The sequence below is a fragment of the Gymnodraco acuticeps genome, unplaced genomic scaffold (assembly GCF_902827175.1).
Source record: "Gymnodraco acuticeps unplaced genomic scaffold, fGymAcu1.1, whole genome shotgun sequence".
In the NCBI taxonomy this organism is placed as follows: domain Eukaryota; kingdom Metazoa; phylum Chordata; class Actinopteri; order Perciformes; family Bathydraconidae; genus Gymnodraco; species Gymnodraco acuticeps.
In genome coordinates, this window is record NW_022990981.1 from 3,846,706 (window position 1) to 3,872,712 (window position 26,007).

The 26,007-nt window shown below is 45.4% G+C and overlaps 2 protein-coding genes across 3 annotated transcripts in view; both read left to right on the plus strand.

Annotated features, from left to right (window-relative positions):
- Positions 1 to 22,253, plus strand: part of scly (selenocysteine lyase) — a 42,048-nt gene extending 19,795 nt beyond the window's left edge. The window contains exons 4-14 of one of the 2 annotated variants that reach the window (XM_034235636.1): positions 66 to 166; positions 261 to 438; positions 810 to 937; positions 2,840 to 2,995; positions 3,082 to 3,188; positions 3,320 to 3,356; positions 8,145 to 8,228; positions 8,340 to 8,439; positions 8,597 to 8,672; positions 21,425 to 21,610; positions 22,121 to 22,253. In XM_034235636.1, coding sequence (XP_034091527.1) covers positions 66 to 166; positions 261 to 438; positions 810 to 937; positions 2,840 to 2,995; positions 3,082 to 3,188; positions 3,320 to 3,356; positions 8,145 to 8,228; positions 8,340 to 8,439; positions 8,597 to 8,672; positions 21,425 to 21,578 — 1,121 coding nt within the window. In that variant the 3' untranslated portion in view covers positions 21,579 to 21,610; positions 22,121 to 22,253. Of the gene's footprint in view, positions 1 to 65; positions 167 to 260; positions 439 to 809; positions 938 to 2,839; positions 2,996 to 3,081; positions 3,189 to 3,319; positions 3,357 to 8,144; positions 8,229 to 8,339; positions 8,440 to 8,596; positions 8,673 to 21,424; positions 21,816 to 22,120 lie in introns of those variants that run through there. The other variant, XM_034235635.1, reaches the window with a different exon arrangement.
- Positions 22,174 to 26,007, plus strand: part of LOC117559027 (espin-like protein) — a 37,921-nt gene continuing 34,087 nt past the window's right edge. The window contains exons 1-2 of the mRNA XM_034235633.1: positions 22,174 to 22,594; positions 23,553 to 23,743. Coding sequence (XP_034091524.1) covers positions 22,295 to 22,594; positions 23,553 to 23,743 — 491 coding nt within the window. The 5' untranslated portion in view covers positions 22,174 to 22,294. The remainder of the gene's footprint in view (positions 22,595 to 23,552; positions 23,744 to 26,007) is intronic.

Here is a 26,007-nt window from a genome sequence, read left to right on the forward strand (position 1 = left end):
GATAATCTATCTAAGCATGCAAACAATAAAGCATTATTTCTGAAATAAACAAATGTGCCTCCTAGGTGCTAAAGCCAAGGCGATAATTAATCAGTCCAGAGAGAATGTGGCGAGAATGGTTGGAGGGAAAGCTGAAGACATCATTTTCACATCAGGTGGAACAGAGGTAATCCTGACCCTTAAGTGTGCTGCTGGAAAGTATTTTGTGCAGAACAGTAGTATTGTGCATGCAATGGTATAACAATGAAATGTTCTTTCAGGCCAATAACCTGGTGCTCCACACTGCTGTGGAGCACTTCAGGAGGAGCTGCAGGGCTGCAGAGGAAGGGGGGGGGCAGCGGAATGGAAGCAGCGGCCTCCCTCACATCATCACCTCTAATGTGGAACACGACTCGGTCAAACTAGTCGCTGAGCACCTACAGAAAGAGGGCAAGGCGGGTAAGAGAATAAAAAATCCCAAATTCGGATCCATAAAGTAAATCTTATGTTCCTCTTATCTTTTAGTTTTTAAGGAATCGGGCTTTGATTCTCATATATTCATTGTTTTACATTTGTGTTTGGTCTGAATACAAATAATTCTTTTTTAATGTTAAATTATTCAAAAAATATATTTTCTTTTATAATCGTTATATTTTTGACCTTTCTTACAACGTATTTATTTATGTCGTTTATGTTTGCACCACCATACACCACAGCAAATTCCTTGTATGTGTAAACGTATCTGGCTTGATTCTGATTTATTTGAAAGACTAACCTAGATTCCTTGCCTGCACATTCTTTCTGTTTGGGTAACAGTGTTTTTGTCACAGATGTGACATATGTGCCTGTGTCCAAGGTGACAGCCCGTGTGGAGGTGGAGGACATTATGGCTGCGGTGCGCTCCAACACTTGTCTCGTCTCTATCATGCTGGCCAACAATGAGACCGGGGTCGTCATGGTGAGAAGGAGATAGAGGCTTACAAACCGTACTTCTCTTTCATTTTCTCTTCTATCTCTTTGTCAGGGAAGCCCTGAGCGGCAAGTGAGTAAGAACATGTTGGGGATCGCTTTAGTGATCTGAGTGGTTTGCCCCCTGTGTTTATGACTTGAGAAAAGGTGGGGAAAATATTTTGCCAGGATAATCTTACTAAACTCCTTACATTTTTAAATCTGTGAAACAATTGAAACGGTAAAAATCTGTTTTTCAATGTTTGTGATATGTGTTATTACTTACTTGAAGGGGGTCCATAGGAATAGAATATGAGGAGGATACAGGATTGTCGGAGTGGTGGCACAGTACACAAGAAGGTGGCAACCATATGTACCAAACATTTCTACTAAAAAGATAAAAATGAGAGTAGTGTTACATAGTTTACTAATTCACCAACAATTAGATTAGACTTGTAAACAGGATCATTCAAATGTATTTTCCCTCACTTGCATCACAGTGCTTCCGTATCGAACTGATAACAAAGACCTTTTACTTTTATGATCATAACAAATAGTTGAATAAACAATCTGAACATTTTAAAAGGAATAATTTGTGCTGATTGTTAGAGATTTAAAGGGATAACTGGTCCGCTTTTCAAATCTCCGCGCGTTCCTATGAAGCTGGTTATAATACAGGAAGGAATCCATATCTACAAAGTAACAGTTAACAATAATCTACTTTAATGGCAATATGACAATGCAATACAATCATTACAATACAACATGATATATTACAGTTATATTGTAATGCTTAAAGAGTAATGCCGGCTTACTCCTGCTCTTCTTCACATGCTGCCCAGCTGTCCTTGTGGGCTATTCCTCCGAGGGGGGGGGGGCTGATGATTCTAGCACTCAGCTACATGGTTCCTTCACTGCCATGGAAAGTGGTGTTCTGTCTCCATGAAGGTTTCAAGTACTCTAAATACCAGCTTCGGATGGATTTACGGACACAGTAGAAAAGAACGACAGTGGGTATATTTCAAAATGCCTTGTCTAAGTTTATCTCTGGAGAAGGAGATAAAAAGGGGGAAGGTGAGAGCATGTCCTGATTTGCATTCAGCTTAGATCTAGCTACAGTGGTTTGTGATATTAAGAGAGGTCCCTTGGGTTTCTCTGGTGGTTATCAACAGTAGCAGTTAAGTGAATACTGTTCAAACAATACCTGTGTTTGTGTTTTATATTGATTTCTCTGTTTTATCCTTTCATAAATGTAAGGACTACAAATGGCTATAAACATTCTGGGCTGGTTGGAGTAAACAGGGTTTTATTGCTCTGTGGGGGAGGTGTAGGTATGCAGGCCTTGAGACCTTTTGTTGGAAAGTGAGCCTGTTTGGTTTCCTGCTGCGTTTCCTGCTGCGTTGCGTCTCCCAATGAGATGACCTGAAAAGATGACCAGCTGACCTAACACCAAACCCCTCCTTCTTACTCTGGTATATATCCGGTGGATCCCTGGCGTTCGGCCTCTTCTTCACATGCTGCCCTCGGGTGAAAGTAGCTCTGCAGTATGTGAACCGGGGCAGGAGTAAGCCGGCATTACTCCTTAAGCATTACAATATAACTGTAATATATCATGTTGTATTGTAATGATTGTATTGCATTGTCATATTGCCATTAAAGTAGATCATTGTTAACGGTTACTTTGTAGATATGGATTCCTTCCTGTATTATAACCAGCTTCATAGGAACGCGCGGAGATTTGAAAAGCGGACCAGTTATCCCTCCAAATCTCCAACATGATGAAGCAGAGAGTTGCAGCTTAGTGCTTCCATGTATCATGCATTGAATACGATTGAAATGAAGTTCCAATGTAAAGAGAAAGAGCTCTCGGTACAGTGTAATGACCTGTATGCTGACATCGTCCTCCTGTTAGCCACTCCCAGAGATCTGCCAGAGGATAAAGCGTCTGAACAGGCAGCGTGAGCGGCTGCAGATCCTGCTGCACACCGACGCTGCTCAGGCTGTGGGCAAAATCCCAGTCCATGCCTGTGAACTGGGAGTGGATTACCTCACCATAGTGGGACACAAGGTCAGGAATCTGTTGTATAAAATATATAGTTTGTCAGAAGGACAAAAGGAAAACATTTGATTGAAATATTTTTTCTAAATATGTAGTTCTATGCCCCTCGGATCGGTGCTCTGTATGTGAACGGCCCTGGGACGAGAACCCCTGTGTATCCCATGCTGTTTGGAGGAGGACAGGAGAGGAACTTCAGACCGGGGTAACATACAATATGGTCTTACATGAGGAATAGTCAATAAAGTACCAAATATGCATAAAACAACAGCCAGAATCAGAGAGCTGCACATTTACATATGGGGTCTGTTTTCTCTTTCTCTCTGAATATTACAGCACAGAAAATACACCAATGATTGCTGGTCTGGGAAAGGTAAGTTCTCCTGGAATATTTACTATTATCACTTTTTAATGTCTGAGATATGTTCCTAATTCAATGGTGCACATTTGAGTGAGGAATTACGACTTGTCAAAGCAGTTGGGTCTGCTCTAAACTCGTGACACACTTCTTCTATGCTATTTTCCTGCCCTGTTTTATCATAATCAAAACCTCATGCACGACTTATTCAATTAAGTTGCTGTTATTATTCTATCTAAAATAGTTAAAGGAAGACTATAGCTACTATTGGTACTGTAGCATTCCTTTATTTAGACACTAGACTTGTCATGGTAAGCACCATTTCCGACATGGAAGGAATATATATGAACCTATATATTTTTAATATATGTCACATATATGTTTAACATATATGTGACATATCTGAAATTGGACCCCTACATATATGTCTCTGAACATATATGTACATATATATCCATATATGGACACACATATATGTACATATATGGGAGCAGTGTATATGCACATATATGCACATATAGGTTTCACATATAGTTTTCACATATGCACATATAGGTTGCACATATATGCACATATAGGATGCACATATATGTAAAACATATATGTGCATATAAGTTTCACATATATGCACATATAAGTTTAGCCTATATGTGCATATATGTTTATTTACACCTATGTTCAAGGTTTATACATAGCCTACCTACATAAAAAAATACAACACACAAAATGTATAAGTCATTAACATACATTTATTGTCAATACATGTCAATTATTTAGTCTGCTTTTGGCGAGCCCTGAGCTCTGTCAGCTTGTTGTTGATGGCTGTACCCAGCTGGCCCTTCGTTGTGTGTGGCCACTTCTTCATTGTTGCATCTACAGAGAAAAGAAAAGGACATAATGAGATGACAGTGTAAAAATGCTCCAAGTCTTCTACAGACTCCAAGCATTCCACTCCAAAGTTTTGCCAAACCACCTGGGGGGTATACTACGAAGCAGGATTTTCGCTTAGCCGGCTAAATTCAGGGAAAACTCCAGCTTTCCGGTCCTACGAAGCTGGTTCTCTTTTTAGCAGGCTAGATCTCCATGGTAACTTATGCTTACCCCCTAATCCCACCAGGAGCGTCTGCGCTGCGCTGCGTTGCGCTGCGGCTGCGGCGTTTTTAGCGATCGCGGCCACTCTAGTCAATGGGTGCTATTCCACCAGACACGCTGCGCCGCGCCGCGGCTCGAAGCGTCCCAGAAGCTCCTCGCCGCAAGGAATTTCTAAAATATAGGATGAATCCTATTTTTGACGCAGCGCGGCGCAGGCAGGAAGTGGAATGTTCATCCAACAACTGCGAGGCTGCACACACGACGCTCCGCTTCTGCAAAGTTTTGAAACGCGCCTGGTGGGTTAGGACGCAGGAGGAGGTCGCAGCGCGGCGCAGCCGCAGCGCAGACGCTTCCAGTGGGATCAGGGGGTTAGCGGCTAACCTGGTCGGGACCAGGGGGGTATACTACGAAGCAGGATTTTCGCTTAGCCGGCTAAATTCAGGGAAAACTCCAGCTTTCCGGTCCTACGAATGTGGTTATCTTTTTAGCAGGCTAGATCTCCATGGTAATTTATGCTTAGCGGCTAACCTGGTCGGGACCAGGTTAGGTTGCAGGCTAAGAGCTCAACTCAGTGAAAGCACTGCCTGCTGACCAATCAGAGCTCAGTGTGCGGAGTTTAAAGCGATCAAGTCATATTACAGGAGAAAGGAAATACAGAAAAGCTGCCGTTGCAGGAAAGACGGCCGGCAAAAATCACCGACTGTGTGAACGTGAACATTAATAGAATATCACCTCACATCTTTAGAGCAATCTGACTATTATAACATTAGCGTTAAGAAAGCTTACTTAAATATCTGCCACAACATAAGTAACCGGATCAGAGTAACATTAAGTACAGTCCGCGGCATATCACTTCATAATGTAGGCCTATCATATATTTTCTGATCTGAGTCAGCTGAGCCGTATCTGGCCGTGCAACACTCACATTAAGTTGACGAAACACTCGAGACAAATGTAATTAAAGTCAGATCCACTCGTGTTTTAGACGGGGCAGTGATATCATAAACCTGTTAATGTATGCATTCAAACACTTTTTCTGTTACCAGCTGTATTCACCTTGCAGGTGCAGCTATGTGGCTTTTATCCTGGATAAAGTGTTTAAGTCATGGATGTTTAAAGTTGAACTTCTTCATATGTCTAATATTTTAGTTGACTTTTCATTCAGGAAGTATGACGCTGCGCTGTCAGTATGCTTCTCCATGTTTGTGATTGGTCGAATGCTCCAGATACCACCCCTTTTATGTGAACGCGCACCTAACTAGATAGGACACGGCTGGCTTGAGCGATCCACTTGATAACCCGCGTCGTAGTACCGTTTAGCGAGAGCGCGTATGTTTTGGATTAGGCCAACCGGCTAACTCAAACATATCCAGGTTAGGTTGAACCAGCTTCGTAGTACAGGCCCCAGGTTAGGTTGCAGGCTAAGAGCTCAACTCAGTGAAAGCATTGCCTGCTGACCAATCAGAGCTCAGTGTGCGGAGTTTAAAGCGATCAAGTCATATTACAGGGGAAGGAAATACAGAAAAGTGCCGTCGCAGGAAAGACGGCCGGCAAAAATCACTGACTGTGTGAACGTGAACATTAATAGAATATCACCTCCATCTTCAGAGCAATCTGACTATTATAACATTAGCGTTAAGAAAGCTTACTTAAATATCTGCCACAACATAAGTAACCGGATCAGAGTAACATTAAGTACAGTCCGCGGCATATCACTTCATAATGTATCATATATTTTCATATCTGAGTCAGCTGAGCCGTATCTGGCCGTGCAACACTCACATTAAGTTGACGAAACACTCGAGACAAATGTAATTAAAGTCAGATCCACTCGTGTTTTAGACGGGGCAGTGCAACACTCACAGTGTCACATACTATATGCAGAAGTATTATTTTAAGCAACACATTAAGTTGACGAAACACTCGAGACAAATGTAATTAAAGTCAGATCGTGTTTTAGACGGGGGCGGGGCAGTGATATCATAAACCTGTTAATGTACGCATTCAAACACTTTTTCTTTTGCCAGCTGTATTCACCTTGCAGGTGCAGCTATGTAGCTTTTATCCTGGATAAAGTGTTTAAGTCATGGATGTTTAAAGTTTAACTTCTTCATTTTTGACTAGTATTAAAGTTCACTTTTCATTCAGGAAGTATGACGCTGCGCTGTCAGTACGCTTCTCCATGTTTGTGATTGGTCGAATGCTCCAAATACCACCCCTTTCATGTAAACGCGCACCTAACTAGATAGGACACGGCTGGCTTGAGCGATCCACTTGATAACCAGCGTCGTAGTACAGTTTAGCGAGAGCGCGTATGTTTTGGATTAGGCCAACCGGCTAACTCAAACATATCCAGGTTAGGTTGAACCAGCTTCGTAGTATAGGCCCCAGGTGTAGTGTACACAAGCTCCCCTGTGAGTTTATTGGCAGATAAAGCCCAAAGCCGGGAGCAGGAGCTGCCTGGACGCTGCAATCATGTTGCGCGCACTATCCGTGCTGAGTGTGCTGACTTTTTGTACAATGTCCCACTGTCTGGCTTCCTGCATAAAGTCAAGTGCTCGGCACAGTTGTGGCGAAATGTCGCTCCTCTGTTTTCATTTAAATAGCTCATTATATCCGTTAGCTCAGCTAGCTAGCACCAGATGCTAACAACAACAATACACGTAAGGTCTCTCGCTCGCTCGCTTGGGCCACACATACACACACCCTCCCGGTCCTCCCAATAGCCAGTCGGTGCCTGCCGGTGAGCGCGGAAGTGTGGTCTGCCACAAGCGGGCGGCAGGAGCGGGGCTGTCAGCATCAGCTTGTAGATGGTATTTTAAACTCGATGCACTCTGAAACTACGGGGCGGCCGAGGGAAAAAAATACACATGCGTTAATCGCGTTAAAATAATTAGTGGCGTTAATTTGTTTTGCGTTAATAACGTTAACTTGACAGCCCTAGTGTTTTAACAATAATGTACAATTATCAAATATTTAATAATTTACTAATCTTAAACTGATCAGCTGACGTCGAGCGGATATAAACATCCGGTTCCAGTCCTGGGTGAAATAACTAAACTAAAAATGTTGCTTCATACAATAAAATATACCGTAATCAAACAATATTGTCTTTATACATTGAATTGTCTTGGGCAATCCGCAAACCTCAATCTGCATTGAATGGAAATAAGTACAATGATTAATTCATGTAGTTATATAGAACTTTGGAATAATATGCACATTACCACATTACCTTGCAAAGACCTATGTAGGCATTCTGTATGACATATATGCAAAAAAACAGATATATGAGCTATATATGACACATATATCTCCTATTAATCCACATATATGCACATATATGAACCTGAATATGGCATATATGCAGCATATATTCTGCATATATTTGCCATATATGTTTGTATACTTTCTTTCCGTGTGGGATTCTGTATGACATATATGCAAAAAGACAGATATATGAGCTATATATGAGGCATTATGTAGGAGATATACAAATATATGAACCTGACTTTGGCATATATGTGGAAATATATGAGCTATATATGACACATATATCTCCTATTAATCCACATATATGCACATATATGAACCTGAATATGGCATATATGCAGCATATATTCTGCATATATTTGCCATATATTGGCATATATGTTCGTATACTTTCTTTCCGTGTGGGTTATAGTTCCTGATTTATTATATGTCTGTTAGGCTGCGGATATGGTGACCTGTCATCTGTCTGATTATCAGAGTCATATGCTAACCACCAAACTCTACTTGGAAGAACGGCTGAAGGTCAGTTTGATTCCAATTCAAATGTTCATATTCTTATTGTGACTGTGTTAGATGTCAACAAATGTTGCATTTTTTTAATGAAAACTACCATCACTATGCTTTTCTTTTCAGGCCATCTTCAAAGACAAAATTCACTTCAACAGCCACTTCCCGGGCTCTGATGTCCTTCCCAACACATGTAACGTGTCCATCCTGGGCCCAACACTACAAGGTGATGTCATCACACATCTGTCTCCGTCTTATGTCTGCTTTGCCTGACAGTTCACAACAGTGTCCTTTAACCCTACACCCATGTTAGTGAGAGGGAGGTCATGACCTGCGCGGGCTGTAAAGCACAGAGGCTTTAAATGATTAATCTCTCTGTTCAGGCTGGAGGGTGCTGTCCAGCTGCAGGAGGCTGCTGGCCAGCGTTGGGGCCGCCTGCCACTCAGACAGTGGAAACAGGTAAAAGAGTATGGGGGTTATTCCCTATCTTTATTCAAGAGCGTTGTCTTTAAATTTGAGAGCATAATTGATTGATTTCACGTTCAGATTATATATGTATTTCCTTCAAACCCTGTCCTCGCTCTCAAATAGTGCCTGCTGAAACTGTACGCTTGCACTCATATATATATTGCTGCTTGCACAGATTTCCCGTGTTCCAGCTTAAAAGCTTCTCCTCGCACCAGGGGCGGACTGGGACTACAAATCAGCCCGGGACTCTCGACCGGCCCACTTCGGTACCGGCCCATGGCCAGTCCGCCACTGCCTCGCACTCAGGCCGTTTCTGTGCGCTCGTCAAATGTCTGCTCTCAGATTTCTGCTGTGCGCTTGGATTTTTTGTGCAACAACCCTGTCAACATCCCTCAACAAATAGGAGGCCAGGGGGGTATACTACAAAGCAGGATTTTCGCTTAGCCGGCTAAATTCAGGGAAAACTCCGGCTTTCCGGTCCTACGAAGCTGGTTCTCTTTTTAGCAGGCAAGATCTCCATGGTAACTTGTGCTTAGCGGCTAACCTGGTCGGGACCAGGTTAGGTTGCAGGCTAAGAGATCAACTCAGTGAAAGCACTGCCTGCTGACCAATCAGAGCTCAGTGTGCGGAGTTTAAAGCGATCAAGTCATATTACAGGAGAAAGGAAATACAGAAAAACTGCCATTGCAGGAAAGACGGCCGGCAAAAATCACCGACTGTGAACGTGAAAATGAATAGAATATCACCTCCCATCTTCAGAGCAATCTGAATATTATAACATTAGCGTTAAGAACGTTTACTTAAATATCTGCCACAACATAAGTAGCTGTTCTCGAGTGAGGGAACAATGGAGCGTGAGATGGGCCGGAGAATCGGAGCAGCGGGAGCGGTACTGCAGTCGCTTTACCGCACCGTTGTGACGAAAAGGGAGCTGAGCCAGAAGGCAAAGCTCTCTGTCTACCGGGCCATTTTCGTTCCTACCCTCACCTATGGTCATGAAGGATGGGTCATGACCGAAAGAACGAGATCGCGGATACAAGCGGCCGAGATGGGTTTTCTCCGCAGGGTGGCTGGTGTCTCCCTTAGGGATAAGGTGAGAAGTTCGGTCATCAGGGAGGGACTCGGAGTTGAGCCGCTCCTCCTTCGCGTCGAAAGGAGCCAGTTGAGGTGGTTCGGGGCACCTAGTTAGGATGCCACCTGGGCGCCTCCCTAGGGAGGTGTTCCAGGCACGTCCAGCTGGGAAGAGACCAAGGGGTAGACCTAGGACCAGGGTGGAGGGATTATATCTCTTCGCTGGCCTGGGAGCGCCTTGGGATCCCCCAGTCAGAGCTGGTTGATGTCGCCAGGGAAAAGAAAGTTTGGGGCTCTCTGCTGGAACTGCTACCCCCGCGACCCGACCACGGATAAGCGGAAGAAGATGGATGGATGGATGGAACATAAGTAGCCTACACTGAGTGCAGACGTCGATGTGTCCCATTATCATTCATATCACATCATATCACATCATAATGTATCATATATTTTCTTATCTGAGTCAGCTGAGCCGTATCTGGCCGTGCAACACTTACAGTGTCACATACTGTATGCAGAAGTATTATTTTAAGCAACACATTAAGTTGACGAAACACTTGAGTCAAATGTAATTAAAATCAGATCGTGTTTTAGACGGGGCAGTGATATCATAAACCTGTTAATGTACGCATTCAAAACACTTTCTCTTTTACCAGCTGTATTCACCTTGCAGGTGCATCTATGTGGCTTTTATCCTGGATAAAGTGTTTAAGTCATGGATGTTTAAAGTTTAACTTCTTCATATTTGACTAGTATTAAAGTTCACTTTTCATTCAGGAAGTATGACGCTGCGCTGTCAGTACGCTTCTCCATGTTTGTGATTGGTCGAATGCTCCAGATACCACCCCTTTCATGTGAACGCGCACCTAACTAGATAGGACACGGCTGGCTTGAGCGATCCACTTGATAACCCGCGTCGTAGTACAGTTTAGCGACAGCGCGTATGTTTTGGATTAGGCCAACCGGCTAACTCAAACATATCCAGGTTAGGTTGAACCAGCTTCGTAGTATAGGCTCCAGGTGTCCTTGCGGGTGCGTTCGCTTGACTTATTAGAGCGTCCCGTAAGGGCGGTTACTCTTTGGTTTATAAACTCCCGCCCTCCACGGCTTTGTTACATATACTTCACTTGTTTCATTTACAACTTTTGGGGGAAAAAAGCACAGTTGATATATATAGTAGCACCTTACTATAATAGCTACGTTAATAGTAGCCGTAGCACACCCAACGCCAACTTGTGGCCCCACGCAAAGTTATATGATGAGGCCCTCTGTGACGCGAGCGCAGGGGCGGCGCCATGGGGGGAGCTAGGGGGTGCTGAAGCACCCCTCAGGATTGCCAAAGCACCCCCTAAGTACCCCCAAGAAATATATGTTTTTTTTGTTTTTAAATTATTATTATTTTTATTAAATTAAATTAGAAAAATTATTGATTACATCAATGCAAATGTGAAACAAACTAATTTTTTTACCAAAAACATAAAGCCAACACATATGATTAGGCCAATGGCCAGCACCCATTAGATTTTTGACCTACCCATAGGCTAAATTACTTTGTGACACTTGAGTGACTTCCTGTTATCTAGAGCGCCAAATTGTTTGCTAACAGCAAAGTGAAAAATCGATCGTTTTTTAGTCCTTAAACGTCCACGTGTGGACACTCAATCAAAACCACCTGAAAGCAAGAGGGATTCTGCACATAATAGGCCTCGTGAGTACAAGTAGCTTACTTCTGGGTCTCTGTGTTTCATTCAAGCTCTGCTCTGTGTGTGTGTGGCATGAGCTATTTTGTGTGCGTGCACGAGCGAGCGAGAGAGAGAGCTTGCGCACCGGTGGGTATCTACCATGGATGTATAATAAGAACTGGATACAGTGTGGGAGGCGGGGCCTCATTCATTCCTATGAGAGCTGCTCATTGGCGCATGATGATAAAATGGCCCAACTTTTGAGAGAGCGAAACGTCACAGATTACCCGGCATGCCTGAGAAGTACCCGTGTGTGCGCTCATAGAGCATGCGCAACTTTAACCACGCCCCCCAAAATGCTCGTTCACATTAAGCACGTCAATTTGTACACGTAACAGCACCGCGCGTACATGACAGCATGGTAATGGATTGTTATAGAGTGGCGAAGTCCCTCCCCTTCCGGTGGACCTCCATGGGACCTTATTTCGGAAAAATTATGTATTGAAGTCAATGGAGAGAGAAAGATTATCTTTCGATCCCGTTTGAATTGTGCCACGAATTACACATATGATGTTTGTAAATTTAAAAGATAATTTAAAAAAAAATAAAACTGAAGTAACACATTTGTTTGTGTGAAACGCTCAATGAACTACATCTCTGGTCTCGCAGAATCTCTTGTCAACAAAACGATTGACTATCACCACAATGAAACACGTCCAGAACAATGTCATGCAAAGCTGCCTGCCTGCCTTCCTTTGATTCTCTCTGAACTGCCTGGTCTTTTTAATGTTTAATGTCAACCATTTGTGCAGATAGCATGAAGTAGAAAAGATCGGCGATCGCCGATGATAGCGTTAGCATTTCTCCCCCGGGCTTAAATTGTGTATTATAGAATGATCACACCGGTGACAGTACTCTTCAAAGGGTTCACGAAATATGACTACTACTCTTACTGTTTAACATTTTGGGTAACTTAATGTTACTTCATATTAAGGCTAATAAAAATGATAAGGCTGTAATGCTAACGTGCTAGCTACTAGCTAGGTAGCTAACTTGATCCAGCCAATCCTGGTCCTTTCATCAGACGGGAAGCGAAAGAACGATCAAGACCCATTGTGTGTTGTTCTGCGAGACCAGAGATGTAGTTCATTGAGCGTTTTCACACAAACAATGTGTTACTTCCACAGTTTTATTTATTTTCACATCATATGTGTAATTCGTGGCACAATTCAAACGGGATCGAAAGATAATCTTTCTCTCTCCATTGACTTCAATACATACTTTTTCCGAAATAAGGTCCCATGGAGGTCCACCGGAAGGGGAGGACTCGCCACTCTATATGCCGTGAGCTGATTATCGAGCCTTCATTGTAACAGTCGCGGGTGCACTGTGTGTGCGTGTGGGGAGTGTAGCAGTAGAAAATTCAACTGTAGTGCTGGTGCATTAATGGGAAACCCTTAATGTTTGAGCACCCTCTATGAAACGTCAAGCTACCCCACAGCACCCTCCTAGAGAAAATCTCTGGCGCCGGCACTGTGCGAGAGTCGGGGGGTGCTAGTGGAGCCTCGCAGCGGCAAAACTGTGGCGCGCTTACACTCTAGGTGCGCCGCATTTGCGCTTCAGATGAGGCTCAAGGACCCCCCAACGTTACTTCCTTCAAATTAATTTGGTAGTCATATTTGCGGCACATCTATGAATATAATTGTAATGGTAGGTTTATTTTAACAGTAAGAGTATCAAAAAGAAAATCCATAAATTGATGTTATATAAAAGATAAACATTTATTTGCATTTAACTGTGTGAAATAAGTATTTGATCCCCTTGCAGAACATGTGTTAGTACTTGGTGGAGAAACCCTTGTTGGACACACAGAGGTCAGGCGCTTCTTGTAGTCATCAGGTCTGTGCACATCTCAGGAAGGATGTTGGTCCACTCCTCTCTGAAGATCCTCTCCAAATCCTTCAGGTTTTGAGGCTGATGCTTGGCCTCTGGAAGCTTCACGTTCCTCCACAGATGTTCCATGGGATTAAGGTCCGGAGACTGGCTAGGCCCCTCCCTCACCTAAATGCGCTTCTTCTTTAGCAGCTCCTGTGTTGCCTTGGCCGTATGTTCAGGGTCATTGTCCTGCTGGAAGACCCCTCCATGACCCATGTTCAGTGTCCTGGCTGAGGGAAGGTGGCTATCGGCCAAGATCTTACGTTACATGGCCCCGTCCACCCTCTCCTCGATGCAGGGAAGTGGTCCTGTCCCCTTAGCAGAGAAACGCCGGGTTACGTATTGTAACCCTTGTTATATTAACATAGGCGGAGCCCTCTACTGGACTCTATGGGTACTACCTTATCATGCAAGCTTCACCTACTGAGATTTCTATAGACGTAGCCGGCCCCGGGGCGGGCCTACCTGAATGCATGCGCATCTCACTTCCGTATAAAAGGAGGCCTCGCCTCCTGACCACCATCCTACACCACTCTTCAGCTAGCGGTATAGGACAGACAGTGCCCCAAGGTAGAGGGCTCCGCCTGTGTTAATATAACAAGGGTTACAATACGTAACCAGGTGTTATATCTCTCTCACGATGTATGCACGCACTGTCGTCCAGCACACCGTTCCACCTCACTGTCCCTGACCGGCTTTAGCAGCCGCTGCGCCTCACTCACCTCTCCCTCGGTTGTAACCGTGGAGAAGTCCAGGCTGCGGCCGATAGAGCACACCCTGACGTGCTTGCCTCGCAAAAAAGTGTGCTCGAAAACAGTGCTGAGGGCTCCCCTGCGTCCGCTTATAGGCAGACGGGGAAAGTCCGCAGCTGTATGGGTTCACTATGCACCCTCTCTCCTGAGTCCCTAAAGAGCACGGGTAGAGCGCAAGTTCCCCCTATGTCCCCACACTCAGACACTGACCCCGTGCAGATGGACTATAGTATGGAGGGCTCTCCCCCTCCTGCCCCCAGGCAGGCGAGGGGAGCCCTTTAGCCTTGTAAGGGCCCAAAGCGCATTACGTCACCCCCGCGACCCTCCAAGAGTCCGGAGAAACGTAAGCGCATTTATGCCCGGGGAGGGGTCAGATGCCCACTGACCCACAGACCCCCCCTCCTCACCAGTCCTGTGTTGCCCCAGCAAGCACAGACGCTGAGAAAGAACCAGACATATCCAAGAGATAAAACTTTATGAAGGGACCTGGCGTTTGACCAAGACGCCGCCGTGCATATCCTCCACACTCACATCGTTGAATAAAGCTGTCGACGCAGCCACAGCTCGTGTGGAGTGCACACGGACCCCCGTGGGACAGGCTCTCCCTGCCTGCTCGTAGGCGTGTGCAATGCCTCCGCAAAGCCAGCCTGCCAGGCGTTTCTTGGACAGAGCTTTTCCAGACACCACCGCCCCCGAAGCACACAAACAGCTGTTCAGTGCGTCTAAGGGCAGCTGTGCGCTCTACATAACATGCTAACGCGCGCACCGGGCAGAGGAGGTGTAATTTAGCTTCCCTGGCCCCACCATGGAGTGGAAGACTAAATCCCCCCAACTGAATAGCCCTCGACCTGAACACACTCCTTAGGCTCTTGGGCACAAAGGAGGGGTTCGGTCTGAGTGTCGCCCCGCCCCGGTCACCCCGAATCAGTAAACAGCTCGGGTGCACCGACAGAGCGGTTAACTCGGACACTCTTTTGGCTGACGTTAAGGCAAGTAGCAACGCTGTCTTCCACGACAGTGCTTTCAGGGAGGAGAGCTCTAGAGGCTCAAATGGCTCTGTGACCAGAGCCTCGAGCACCAGCGGCAGGTCCCACTGCGGGGTGGAGGCGCGCACTACTGGGCGCAGCCTCCTGACCCCCTGTAAAAATCGCAACATCAGTGGATGAGAAAAGGCTGACCTGCCGTTGAATCCCTCATGACAGGACGAGATGGCTGCTGCATACACTTTACAGTAGAATGAGCAAGTCCTCTGTCCACCAATAACTGTAAGAAGGACAAAATAGAGCCTAACTCACAATATAGGGGCTCTATTTTCCGCTCCTCACACCATCGCTGGAATCCCAGCCACTTCGGCCTGTAACAGGCTGTGGTGGATCCTGCTCTAGCTGCCTAGATAGACTGAATAACGCTGTCAGACAATCCACCCTGTCTCAGCCTGTCCCTCTCAGGAGCCAAGCCTGGAGAGAACGGCCCAGAGTGGGTAACGCCCCGATTGCACCTGCCTCTTGAGACATCGCCCCCCAGAACTGGGGAATTGCCCAGGGCTGGCCCACCTTCATCTGTGTCATCTCTGAGTACCACGGAGCCCCGACGCGATCCGGCGCTACCAGAATGACTACCAGACGTTCTCGCCTCACTCTCCCCAGGAGAGGGAGAACGAGACGCAGCGGTGGAAAGGCGTATAGCAGCTTCCTTGGCCATGGCTCGTGTGCAAACGCGTCCACCCCTAAAGGCGGGTTGTCGTTCAGGGCCATGGAGAACCACAGGGCACAGTGGCCGTTGCGCCAGCTGGCGAACAGATCCACTTCCGGTCTCCCGAACTGGGCCCAGATCTGCTTCACCACCTCTGGGTGAAGCGTCCATTCGCCTGGCAGGGGGCCGCCCCTCAACATGAGGTCGGCCCCCCCTGTTCTCCAGTCCCGGGATATGGAGGGCTCTCAGAGATAACACCACCTCTGAAGCCCATAACCACAGCCTCTCCGCTGTGGCCAACAAGGCGGCGGAGCGGACTCTGCCCTGCCTGTTGATATAAGCCACTGTGGTGCTGTTGTCGCTCCTGACCAATACATGTCTCCCTTGAATTAGGGGCATGAAATGCTGGAGGACTAACACTACCGCCCGTAGCTCTAGGAGGTTGCTGTGTCGTGTTTCCGTTAGAGACCAGCGCCCCACCTATAGCCCTCTTCAGGCAGGTCCCTCCCCATCCTGTTCCCGTGAACACTGTGATGTAGGAGGTTACCCGTCCCAGTGGAGACCCCCTCCGGAGGCGCCCGGGAGACCCCCAGAACCAGAGGTTGCCCTCCACTGAGGTGGAGATGGTCACCAGCCGCCGTTTGTGCCTCTTGGGATCCAAACGCAGGCTGGAGAACCACCTCTGTAGGCGGCGCATACGCAGTAACCCCTGCGGGACTACAATGTGAGCAGCCGTCATGAGACTCAAAGTCTGCATGACAGTTAAAGCTGTCACTGTCGCCCCCTGTCGCAGCCTGTGAACCGCCCAGAGAAGGGACGCGTAGCGCGCCTGCATGGAACACCACTCCCAACTACAACGCCTGTTAGTGAGGTATGGGGGTGCTCTTTTTTCAATTGATCGCAAAGCCTAATTTGGTTAGGTGTGTGATCAATTGTGCTGTGCAAAGCATTGCCTGTTCCCTGGACCCGGCCATGACTATGAGGTCGTCTGGGTAAAAGAAAAACTCTCATGCCGTGGGCGCGCAGCGGTTGAAGCGCAGCGGTTGAAGCGCAGCGGTTTGAAGCGCAGTGGCCCACACATTTACTGAACGTGCGTGGGGATAGGGAGTAGCCGAACGGTAATCTGTTGTACTCATAGGCTATCCCCTGGAAGGCAAAACGCAGACACACTCTGTGCTCCGGAGCAATTTCCACATGAAAGTATGTGTCTTTCAGGTCGATGGTGGTCAACCAATCGCCCGGTTTGCACTAGCCCCATTAACTGTTTTTATAGTTAACATGCATCATTTTCTGCAGGCAATGTAGCGATTCGGGCTGCTGAGATCTAGAATAGATCTGAATTCCCCTGTCTTCCTGAGAACCAGGAAGTACATGGAATAAAGACCATTTTCTCTGTGCTAAGGGTGCACAACAGACACAGCCTGTTTCTGCACCAGAGCCTGAATCTCTGCTGAGAGGAAACCAATCTCCTCCTGGGAAGACAGATTTCCTCTCACATGCCCCTAAAAGGAGGTGGGACGTTGCAAAACTGGAGTGAATAGCCCCGTTTCAGCGTCCTGTCCATCCACTTTGTTAGTACACAGCTGAGTTTCAATTCCCCATAACGTTGTGTTCATGGAAAGCCCTCAGCTGTGGGGCCGCAGCTATGAAACTCTCTGGTGACCCGTTCCGCCGCAAAACTCCCCGTGAAGGGAAGATTTGCCCATGGAGGGTCGACACAGAAAGGGGCGATTATTTACTGAGGTCCCTGAACGCACCGCCGCGCGCTCCACCATAATGCTGTTTTTACCACTACGGTAAACAGCATTTAATCGGAGTCTTTGTAGGCGTAGTGTGTTCTACTGAGGTCCCTGAACGCACCGCCACGCGCTCTTGTGTGAGTGCGGGCTCCGCCATAATGCAGCCTTTACCACTATGGAAAACTGCATTAATTGGAGTCTTTGCTCTAGGCGTAGTGTGTTCTCTGACAGCAATACGCCGGCCATAATGTCCCTGCACCTGCATAGCGCTCTCCTTTAGATAGCACTCCCTGCAGATTTACAAATATTATATTTTGACCTTAATCGAAATATTCGGTTATTTTCAAAATCTTTTTTAGTCTGATGCTTCGATTCATTTTAAACAGACCGTTCAACAAAAGGATACCCAAAATCTAAATATTGGATTGTTCTTTCTTAGTAAGATCCCATTTTCATTACAATTGGGGTCTTACCTTGACTTGAAGATGAAGTCCATGCTATCCTTCTGGACAACAATCTCTATTACTTTTTTGTAAAAGTCCTCCTTATCTTCCTCTAGTTTTCAAAAGTCTAGTTTGTTGTTTGCGTCTACCGTCTCTGCGTAGAATAACAGTAGCAACAAGAACATGTGGGCTCACTTGCGCCCCCTTCAGTGCGGCAGAGGGTATGGCTGCCTCCCCTGGTGCTTTTTTCATTGCCGTTAGTATGATGAGACCAGCGAGCCTAAATATCATATATACGTGAAATAAGTTATTTAGAGACTATGGATGGCGAGGATAAATGTAATAAAGGGATCGACAAACATTACATTGGTGACATACAGTGAGATGGTGCAGGCATGCGCTTAGGGCCCGCTTTCCAGCCAGTTTCTGTGGGGTGACGCATTCTGAGGTGAGGCAGATCTCATCTGTGCCTCACCTTACCTCACAGTAACTGGCTTGAGCGCGCTCACAAAATAAGTGCCCGCGTTAAATTAGTGCCCGCGCTCCAGCCAGTTACTGTGGGTTTACGAGAGGCAGAGCTCGTCCCTGCCTCACTTCTCATCGCTACCCGTAGTTGTAGCGGAGCTCGGTAATTTGCTGATTTTGACTATAAAAAGCGATTGGAATCAAACATAAATCACATTTACAACACAGATCAGTGGAGACATTTTATTATTATTACTATTTCGTTTTTCTTTAGTTGTTTTCCCGTTACATTGGAGTAAGACAGGTGAGGCTCTGCTCTACTCTGGGATAAATGCACTCGTTCTCACTGAATGCATTTTTCCCCACACACACACATCACTCTAGAACTAGAGTTTACAAACGTAAACCACCGTTCCCCTGCGGAGGTCCCTGAACGCACCGCGGCCACTCTCATGAGGGCCGCGCGCCCACGTATTAACGCTGTATTTCCCATTCCCATTAAATGCATTAATCTGAGCTATTATACCAGGCAAGGTGTGTTTTCTAACAACAGCACGGCAATAGCGTCTCTTGAACCCGCACAGTGCTTTGACAGCACACGGTTTATTCCACTCACGTGCACACGCCCACCTGCTGGCTCCCTATAGCCTACTGGGGTTTACAGCGGGGGCGGGGAGTGTAGGACAGTGTTTCTTCCGCTGGGGATGGGCAAGAATCAGCCACGCTGCGATTACTCCTTATCCCGTAAGCAAGGAGATCGATCCATAGAGCCCTTCCGTAAAGACGGGGGCTCCGAGGAGATCAACACAGTCCTCTTTGGAAAAATGCCATGCGACGTTAACTCCCAGGGACATCACAAGGCAGGCAGCGGCGGCGGCGGCCTGTGATGAAGTAGGGTCGACCCTATATCATGTGAAGCCACCGGTCCCCGGGGGGAACCGGGCCTGGGGCAAGGCTCGTGGACCAAGCTACTTATTCGGCCTTGCGGCCCAATAATCGCTCTGACCTGGTGAGGCGGGGGCATCTCAAGCAATGAGCGAGTAGCCCACACACCCGCCGCCATGATCATCATCCAGGGAGAGTACAGCCCTGGGCGGTGGACTTCCATGGACGCCGGACTCGGAAGGAATGGCGAACGTGAAATGGCACCGCCTTGGCCATCTCCTGGTCCCCCAAACACTCGAAGCAGAGGTGGTGGGGGTCCGCGCCCGCTATCTTTCTTTCTCTTTCTTCCTTTCTCTCAAAAAATACGTCTCGGACTCAGTGCTAGGCTATCACCTCCGCTCGCTGAAGAGTAAAGAATGGTGGTCAGGAGGCGAGGCCTCGTTTTATACGGAAGTGAGATGCGCACGCATTCAGGTAGGCCCGCCCCGGGGCCGGCTACGTCTATAGAAATCTCAGTAGGTGAATGCTTGCATGATAAGGTAGTACCCATAGAGTCCAGTAGAGGGCGGAGCCTGTGAGAGATATAACGCCCCCAAAGCATAATGCATTTCCTAACATTCGGTCTATATGCTGTAAAATGTATTATCTCTTCGATTTACACACGGCATCTATTGCACGTCTGTCCGTCCTGGGAGAGGGATCCCTCCTCTGTTGCTCTCCCTGAGGTTTCTCCCATTTTTTCCCCTTAAACTGTGGGTTTTCTCTGGAAGTTTTTCCTTGTACGATGTGAGGGTCTAAGGACAGAGGGTGTAATTTTTCTCATACTGATATTCTGAACAATCTGTGCTGTTGTATTTGCTGTAAAGTGTCTCTACTGTAGGCTATTTTTATTATATGTACAGCACTTTGGCTCGACCAAAAATCTTTTATAAATGTGCTATATAAATAAAACTTGATTTGATTTGATTTGATAATGTTTCCACCTCCATGCCTGACGGAGGGTGTTCTGGGGTTATAGTCAGCATCTCTCTTCCTCCAAACACGGCGGACAAGCTGATGCCAAAGATCTCAATGTTGGTCTCATCTGAACACATCACCTTCTCCCAAGCCTTCTCTGAATCATTCAGAGGTTCATTGTCAAACTCCAGACGGGCCTTTCATGTTCTTCTTGAGCAGGGGGGGGGGGGCCTTCAGGCGCTTCAGGATTTGATCCATGATGGTGTAGTGTGTTCCCAATAGTTTTCTTGGTGCCTGTGCTCCCAGCTGCCTTGAGATCATTCACAAGTTCCTCCCGTGTAGTTCTGATCCCTCACCTTTCTCCTGATCATCAAAACCCCACAGGGCCAGATCTTGTGTGGAGCCCCAGCCCGAGGGCGACTGATGCTCATTTTGTCTTTCTTCTATTTCTGAATAATGGCACCAACAGTGGTCTCCTTCTCACCAAGCTGCTCTCTGATGGTCTTGTAGCCAGTCCCAGCCTGGTGCAGGTCTACAGTCTGGTCCCTGAGGTCCTTAGACAGCTCTTTAGTCTTGCCCATGGTGGAGAGGCTGAAATCGGAGTGATTGATTCTGTGGACAGGTGTCTTTTATACAGGTAACTAGTTGATATTAGGAGTACTTTTTTAAAGGAAGAGGACTTATGTAACCGGTCTGTGGGAGCCAGAATTGGTTGCTAGGGCATCAAATAATTATTTCACACAATTAAAGGCAAATCAGTTTAAATCTTTTATATAATGTCAATTTCTGGATTTTCTTTGTCATATTCTTACTCTCACTGTTAAAATAAACCTACCATTAAAATGATAGACTGTTCATTTCTTTGTAAGTGGGTACATTTACAAAATCTGCTGGGCATCAAGTACTTATTTCCTCCACTGTATATATATATTCAAAATAAAGAATGAAGGTAGCCTCAATGAAAACTAAATAAGACACCTAAAAGAAAATGCAGGTGTAACTTTAGGGGTATACAGTTCCCTTTTTGTTTTTGTATTCTAATTTGTAATCCCATTACATGTAATCTGTTACTCCCCAAGCCTGGTCATCACATACCTCTACCCTGCAATGTCTCTCCATCAGGCCTTCCCATATCCTCCTGAGCTGTGGCGTCCCCTCAGAGCGGGCAGCGAACGCCCTGAGGCTGAGCGTGGGGAGGGGGACCACCATGGCAGATGTGGATGCAGTTGTGGAGGACCTGAGGGAGACTGTGCAGCTGCTGGAAGACATGCTCTGATTACCTTCTTCTGGGTCAAATAATAACATCATGTATGTGTTGTGTTCCACTACCTGATTATGTCAAATGGATGAAATATTGAATATAAATAATAAAGGGGAACCTGAGGGATGATGCTATAGAGAGATGACTGTTCTCAGCTTCCATCATGTCATGTGAGGAGCTAATCAGCTAATTAGAGTCAGGGCAACATGTATGAGTTTTATGAGAGAAATAAACAAATTCAATCAACTATAACATATGATCTGTAGACAATCATTTAGCAAATGTGTAATTTGTTTAGCCATCCCCATTGAGATGATTATTTATAATAGTAGTACAAAATAACAGTGGTTGTAATGCACCATGCCTCTTACTTCTCCCATTACTTAAGTTTCCGTGTCGCCTCAGCTCCCCCATCTCCAGTGAAGCGTTGGTGCGTGTGCCACCATATGGTCACTGCCACACAAAGGACAGTGGGAGGCTGCGAGTTACGCGCCTCCACCGTCTTTCATTACCTTTCTATCTTACTCGTACTGACCCCCCCTTCCTCTCCCCTACAGCCATGCTGGCCAGCTGGCTGCCAGCTCAGGTGTCACTTTCCTGGCTCAGAAAAGAGACAATGAGTGCCTGAGTTTTTGTTATTGAATGAGCATGAGTGAGTTAGATATAACCTGGTGGGAGCCAGAGAGCTGCAGGGAGCTGCATCTGTGGGCCATCAGTAGCTCAAAGCAGCCATGAGGATGGTTCTCCATCGGGCCTTCCAGGCTGCTCGAGGGGGGGATGTCGCACTCCTGAGGGAGCTGGCGTCTTCCGGTCACCTCTCACCTACCATTACTGATGTTCAAGGTGCTTGCCCGGTGCACCACGCGGCGAGGTATGGACGCCTGGAGTGCCTGCAGTTCCTGGTGAGCGAGCTGGGGCTGGCAGCAGATGCCCGGGCCTCCAACAGGGCCACCCCTGCCCACGATGCAGCCGCGACAGGGCATGTCCGGGAGCTGCAGTGGCTGCTAGACCTGGGGGGATGCAACATTGAGGTAGGTGTATCCACTCTGTACAATCTCCACAGAGAAAGAGAGGGAGAACATATCCCGAGAGCTTCAATGCCTTCGAAATGTGCCACATATTCAGCTTCTCTCGTAATTTCTACTGACTGTGAGTCTAAATTCAGGCGGGCTTTAGATGGTCATCTAACTGCTCCCAGTATGAGGTTACATCACTGCAGTTGTAAAGAGTACTGTACACTACCTTTTAACCTCCATTACATCATTTGGTGATGACTAACTGGGTATCCATTAATATGAAGTAGAACATGTAATTATGTCCAGATGCTCCCACTGAATGTAGCTATTAAGTAAGGCTCTAGAAATTATGAAATCCATGATGATTGAATTTGCAGCTTAAATTAAAGAATACATATTCAATTTTTTGTTATTATTTAAATGTTTAACACCATGATATACAGCCCTTTATATTAAAATAATATCTAACAAAACATACATTTGCTTTGCTCAAAACAAGACAATAAAATAAAGTGAAGTGGAAAAATATCCTATATGATTAATATTGCAGTTGTGATGTAATTCACAATAACTTCAAAAAAACTAAAAACAAGAATGCATCATGATCTATGCCAAAATACTTTATTTATGGCAACAGAATGAAAAAAAATGTAAGTACTTAAAAAAGTCCAACTAGCTTAGAAACTGCATTGTCCACAGAAATTACTCTTCACCTGATAATTTCTTGAATCTAAATGCTAGAATAATAAATAAAAGGTTCTCCATATTTTCACAAATAAATGTTTATCAAATACCACCAAATGTCTTACTTGGTGGACCTTATGAGAATCCCTACTGTTGCTTTGAAAAACATATTTAATAGGAAACTCCTTTGACCTGTCTTGATGATCAAGAGTGTTTATTAGAAAAAGCCTTTACAATAGAGGTGTTCTCTCAGCCTTGATCTAATAACCCATCTGTGTGTTGTTCCCAGGATCGGGATGCAGCCGGTGCCACGGTGCTGCACCTGGCGGCGCGGTTCGGTTGTGTGGAGGTCATTCAGTGGCTGCTTTCTGTTGGAGGGGCAGCGGAGGTGAAGACACACTGTGGAGCTGTACCTGCTCACTATGCCGCAGCCAATGGGGACCTCACCTGTTTAAAGCTGCTTGTTCAACACGCACCGCGGTAGGTTCACAAGCTTTGCTAATTGTTCTTCTTATTCACTTCTTTTTAAACCAATAAGGCTGAGAACACTACCGAATATTGCAGTGCCAACATTCCACCAGATGTGGGTTTTATTAAAAAATAATAATAATTGAACAGAGGCAAACAACAAACTCTGGAGAGTCCAACAAACTATAAAACCAGCATCCTGGCCACAAGCTGCCTACTGTTCTAATACTAGAGACCGGTGACTGACATTTGACTTTATTATGTTCATTTAAGATAGCTATCTACTGTATATCAAGATTTGTTTTATGTATCTATTTCAAACTTTTCATCATTACTGTGTGCTAGCTTTATTTTTAACAATTTATTGAATAATTGTTGTTATATTTTTATTTTCAACCATCTATGTTTAAAGAGATTTCTATAATTGTTTAAGTACTGTTAACTAGTTTTTTCTATCTCAACCAATATTTCCAGCGTTATTTATTTAAACTGTATAATCAAGCTTTGCAAGCATTCTCTATTGCAACCTTTCGATCATGTATCCAGTACTATTAGCAAGCTCTCTTTTATTTAATTTTGTTAGCTAGCTTCATCTGTTTCATCTACTACTTTAAGCTAACTATTCCAACAGGTTGCCAAGGTCTAATCAACTTGTTTTTAAACTAACTTTACTTTTTAGTTAAAGGTAGGGTAGGTAAGAATGGAGAAACCAGCTCGAGTGCGCTAGAATTTGAAAGTACGCAGCCGAAAAAATCTGCCCCTTCCTTCAGACTTCCTCACAGAGCCCCTCCTCCAACACACATGAACGCGCACATGACCAATGAGGGCACGAGATAAGTTTGTGCACAGATGGAAGGTTGACAGGCAGGTAGGCCATCCAGTTATTTTAGCTCAGATGATTGGTCGAGCACCACGGCTTCCACATATTTTTTTAATGTATTTATTGTCAAAGCATTTAATATATCATTGCTATCGGGATGTTAGAGCATTCCATGGAATATAACAAAAAGTGTATCTGAAGTGAATTACCTACCCTACCTTTAACTATTTCAACAGTTTTCATTACATTTAAAGGTCCCCTATTATACTGTTTTTCATCAATATATCACAGGTCTCAGATATATACAAAACATGTCTCTGAAGTGTTTGGCTCCAAGTACCAAACAGATCATTGCAGCATTACCCATAATCCCCTCTGTTTCATCCCTGTTTCCAAAGTGCTGATTCTCTGTCTGTTACTTTAGATGAAAATAAGGAGCCCCTCCCCACGCCCCTCTGAGAGACATTTGGTTACAAAGAACTCAATGGTGCTCTAGGAGGAGATTCAGGTGATAAGGGGGGGGGGGGGGGGGTTATTGGCTAATGGTTACACAAGCCAAAAAACCATTATGACATCATAAAGTGGGCAAAATCTGATCAGCTCATTTTCAGAGAGAGAATATGTGTCCACAGAAAAACACAGAGGGGACACATGTTTATGTATAAAAGACATAGAAAAAGTGGATTTTGCATAATAGGTGACCTTTAAGTAACTTTTTCATGGAAATTGAATACTTTTCAGGCTAGATTGTTTTCTAGTAGCTCAATTGCAGCCTGTGGTGTAGGGTGGATGGGAGGACGTTTATGTAATGTGCATTCAGCCTGGCTACATTTACAGTTACAGGTATGCTAGCAGCTATTAATGGTAGCTTACTTGTTATCTTAAATGTAGCCTTCTGAAGTTCAGCATTGTACCACTTTGTTAGGCTTTTTAGTCTTACACAGAAATATTTGGATGGGTAGTGAAATCAAATCGGTTTCAAAATAATTAAAACCCAAATTTAAATCAGTTACCATTTTCCACATAGGCTACGGTAACAGCAAAGCCACTCACTGGGGTACAAGTAGTGCACCATTTAACCTGATCGATGGTTTACCAGATGAACTGAGGCATAGGACTAAAGGACTAAAGTCAAACATCTGTTAATGTTAGAAAGCAGGATATAGTACAAATGTACTGGAACAGCTACTATTTATTAAACTGAACTTTTGAAGTGAGATACAACAACTCTTGCGCACACCTTTTCTGACCAAAAGAAGGGACTCTTATTTAAGAAACACTCCGACTGTGTCTCAACTATAAACCATTATAACTAATCTGTTACCTTTAGAAAATGGAGACACTCGACCATTTTATAGTAATATGATAGTTACAGCTTTGGGTGCCTTTGGTTTGACATCATAATTAGACAACATGACTTGTGGCATTACAATCTGCTACACAGATTCAGAGCAGC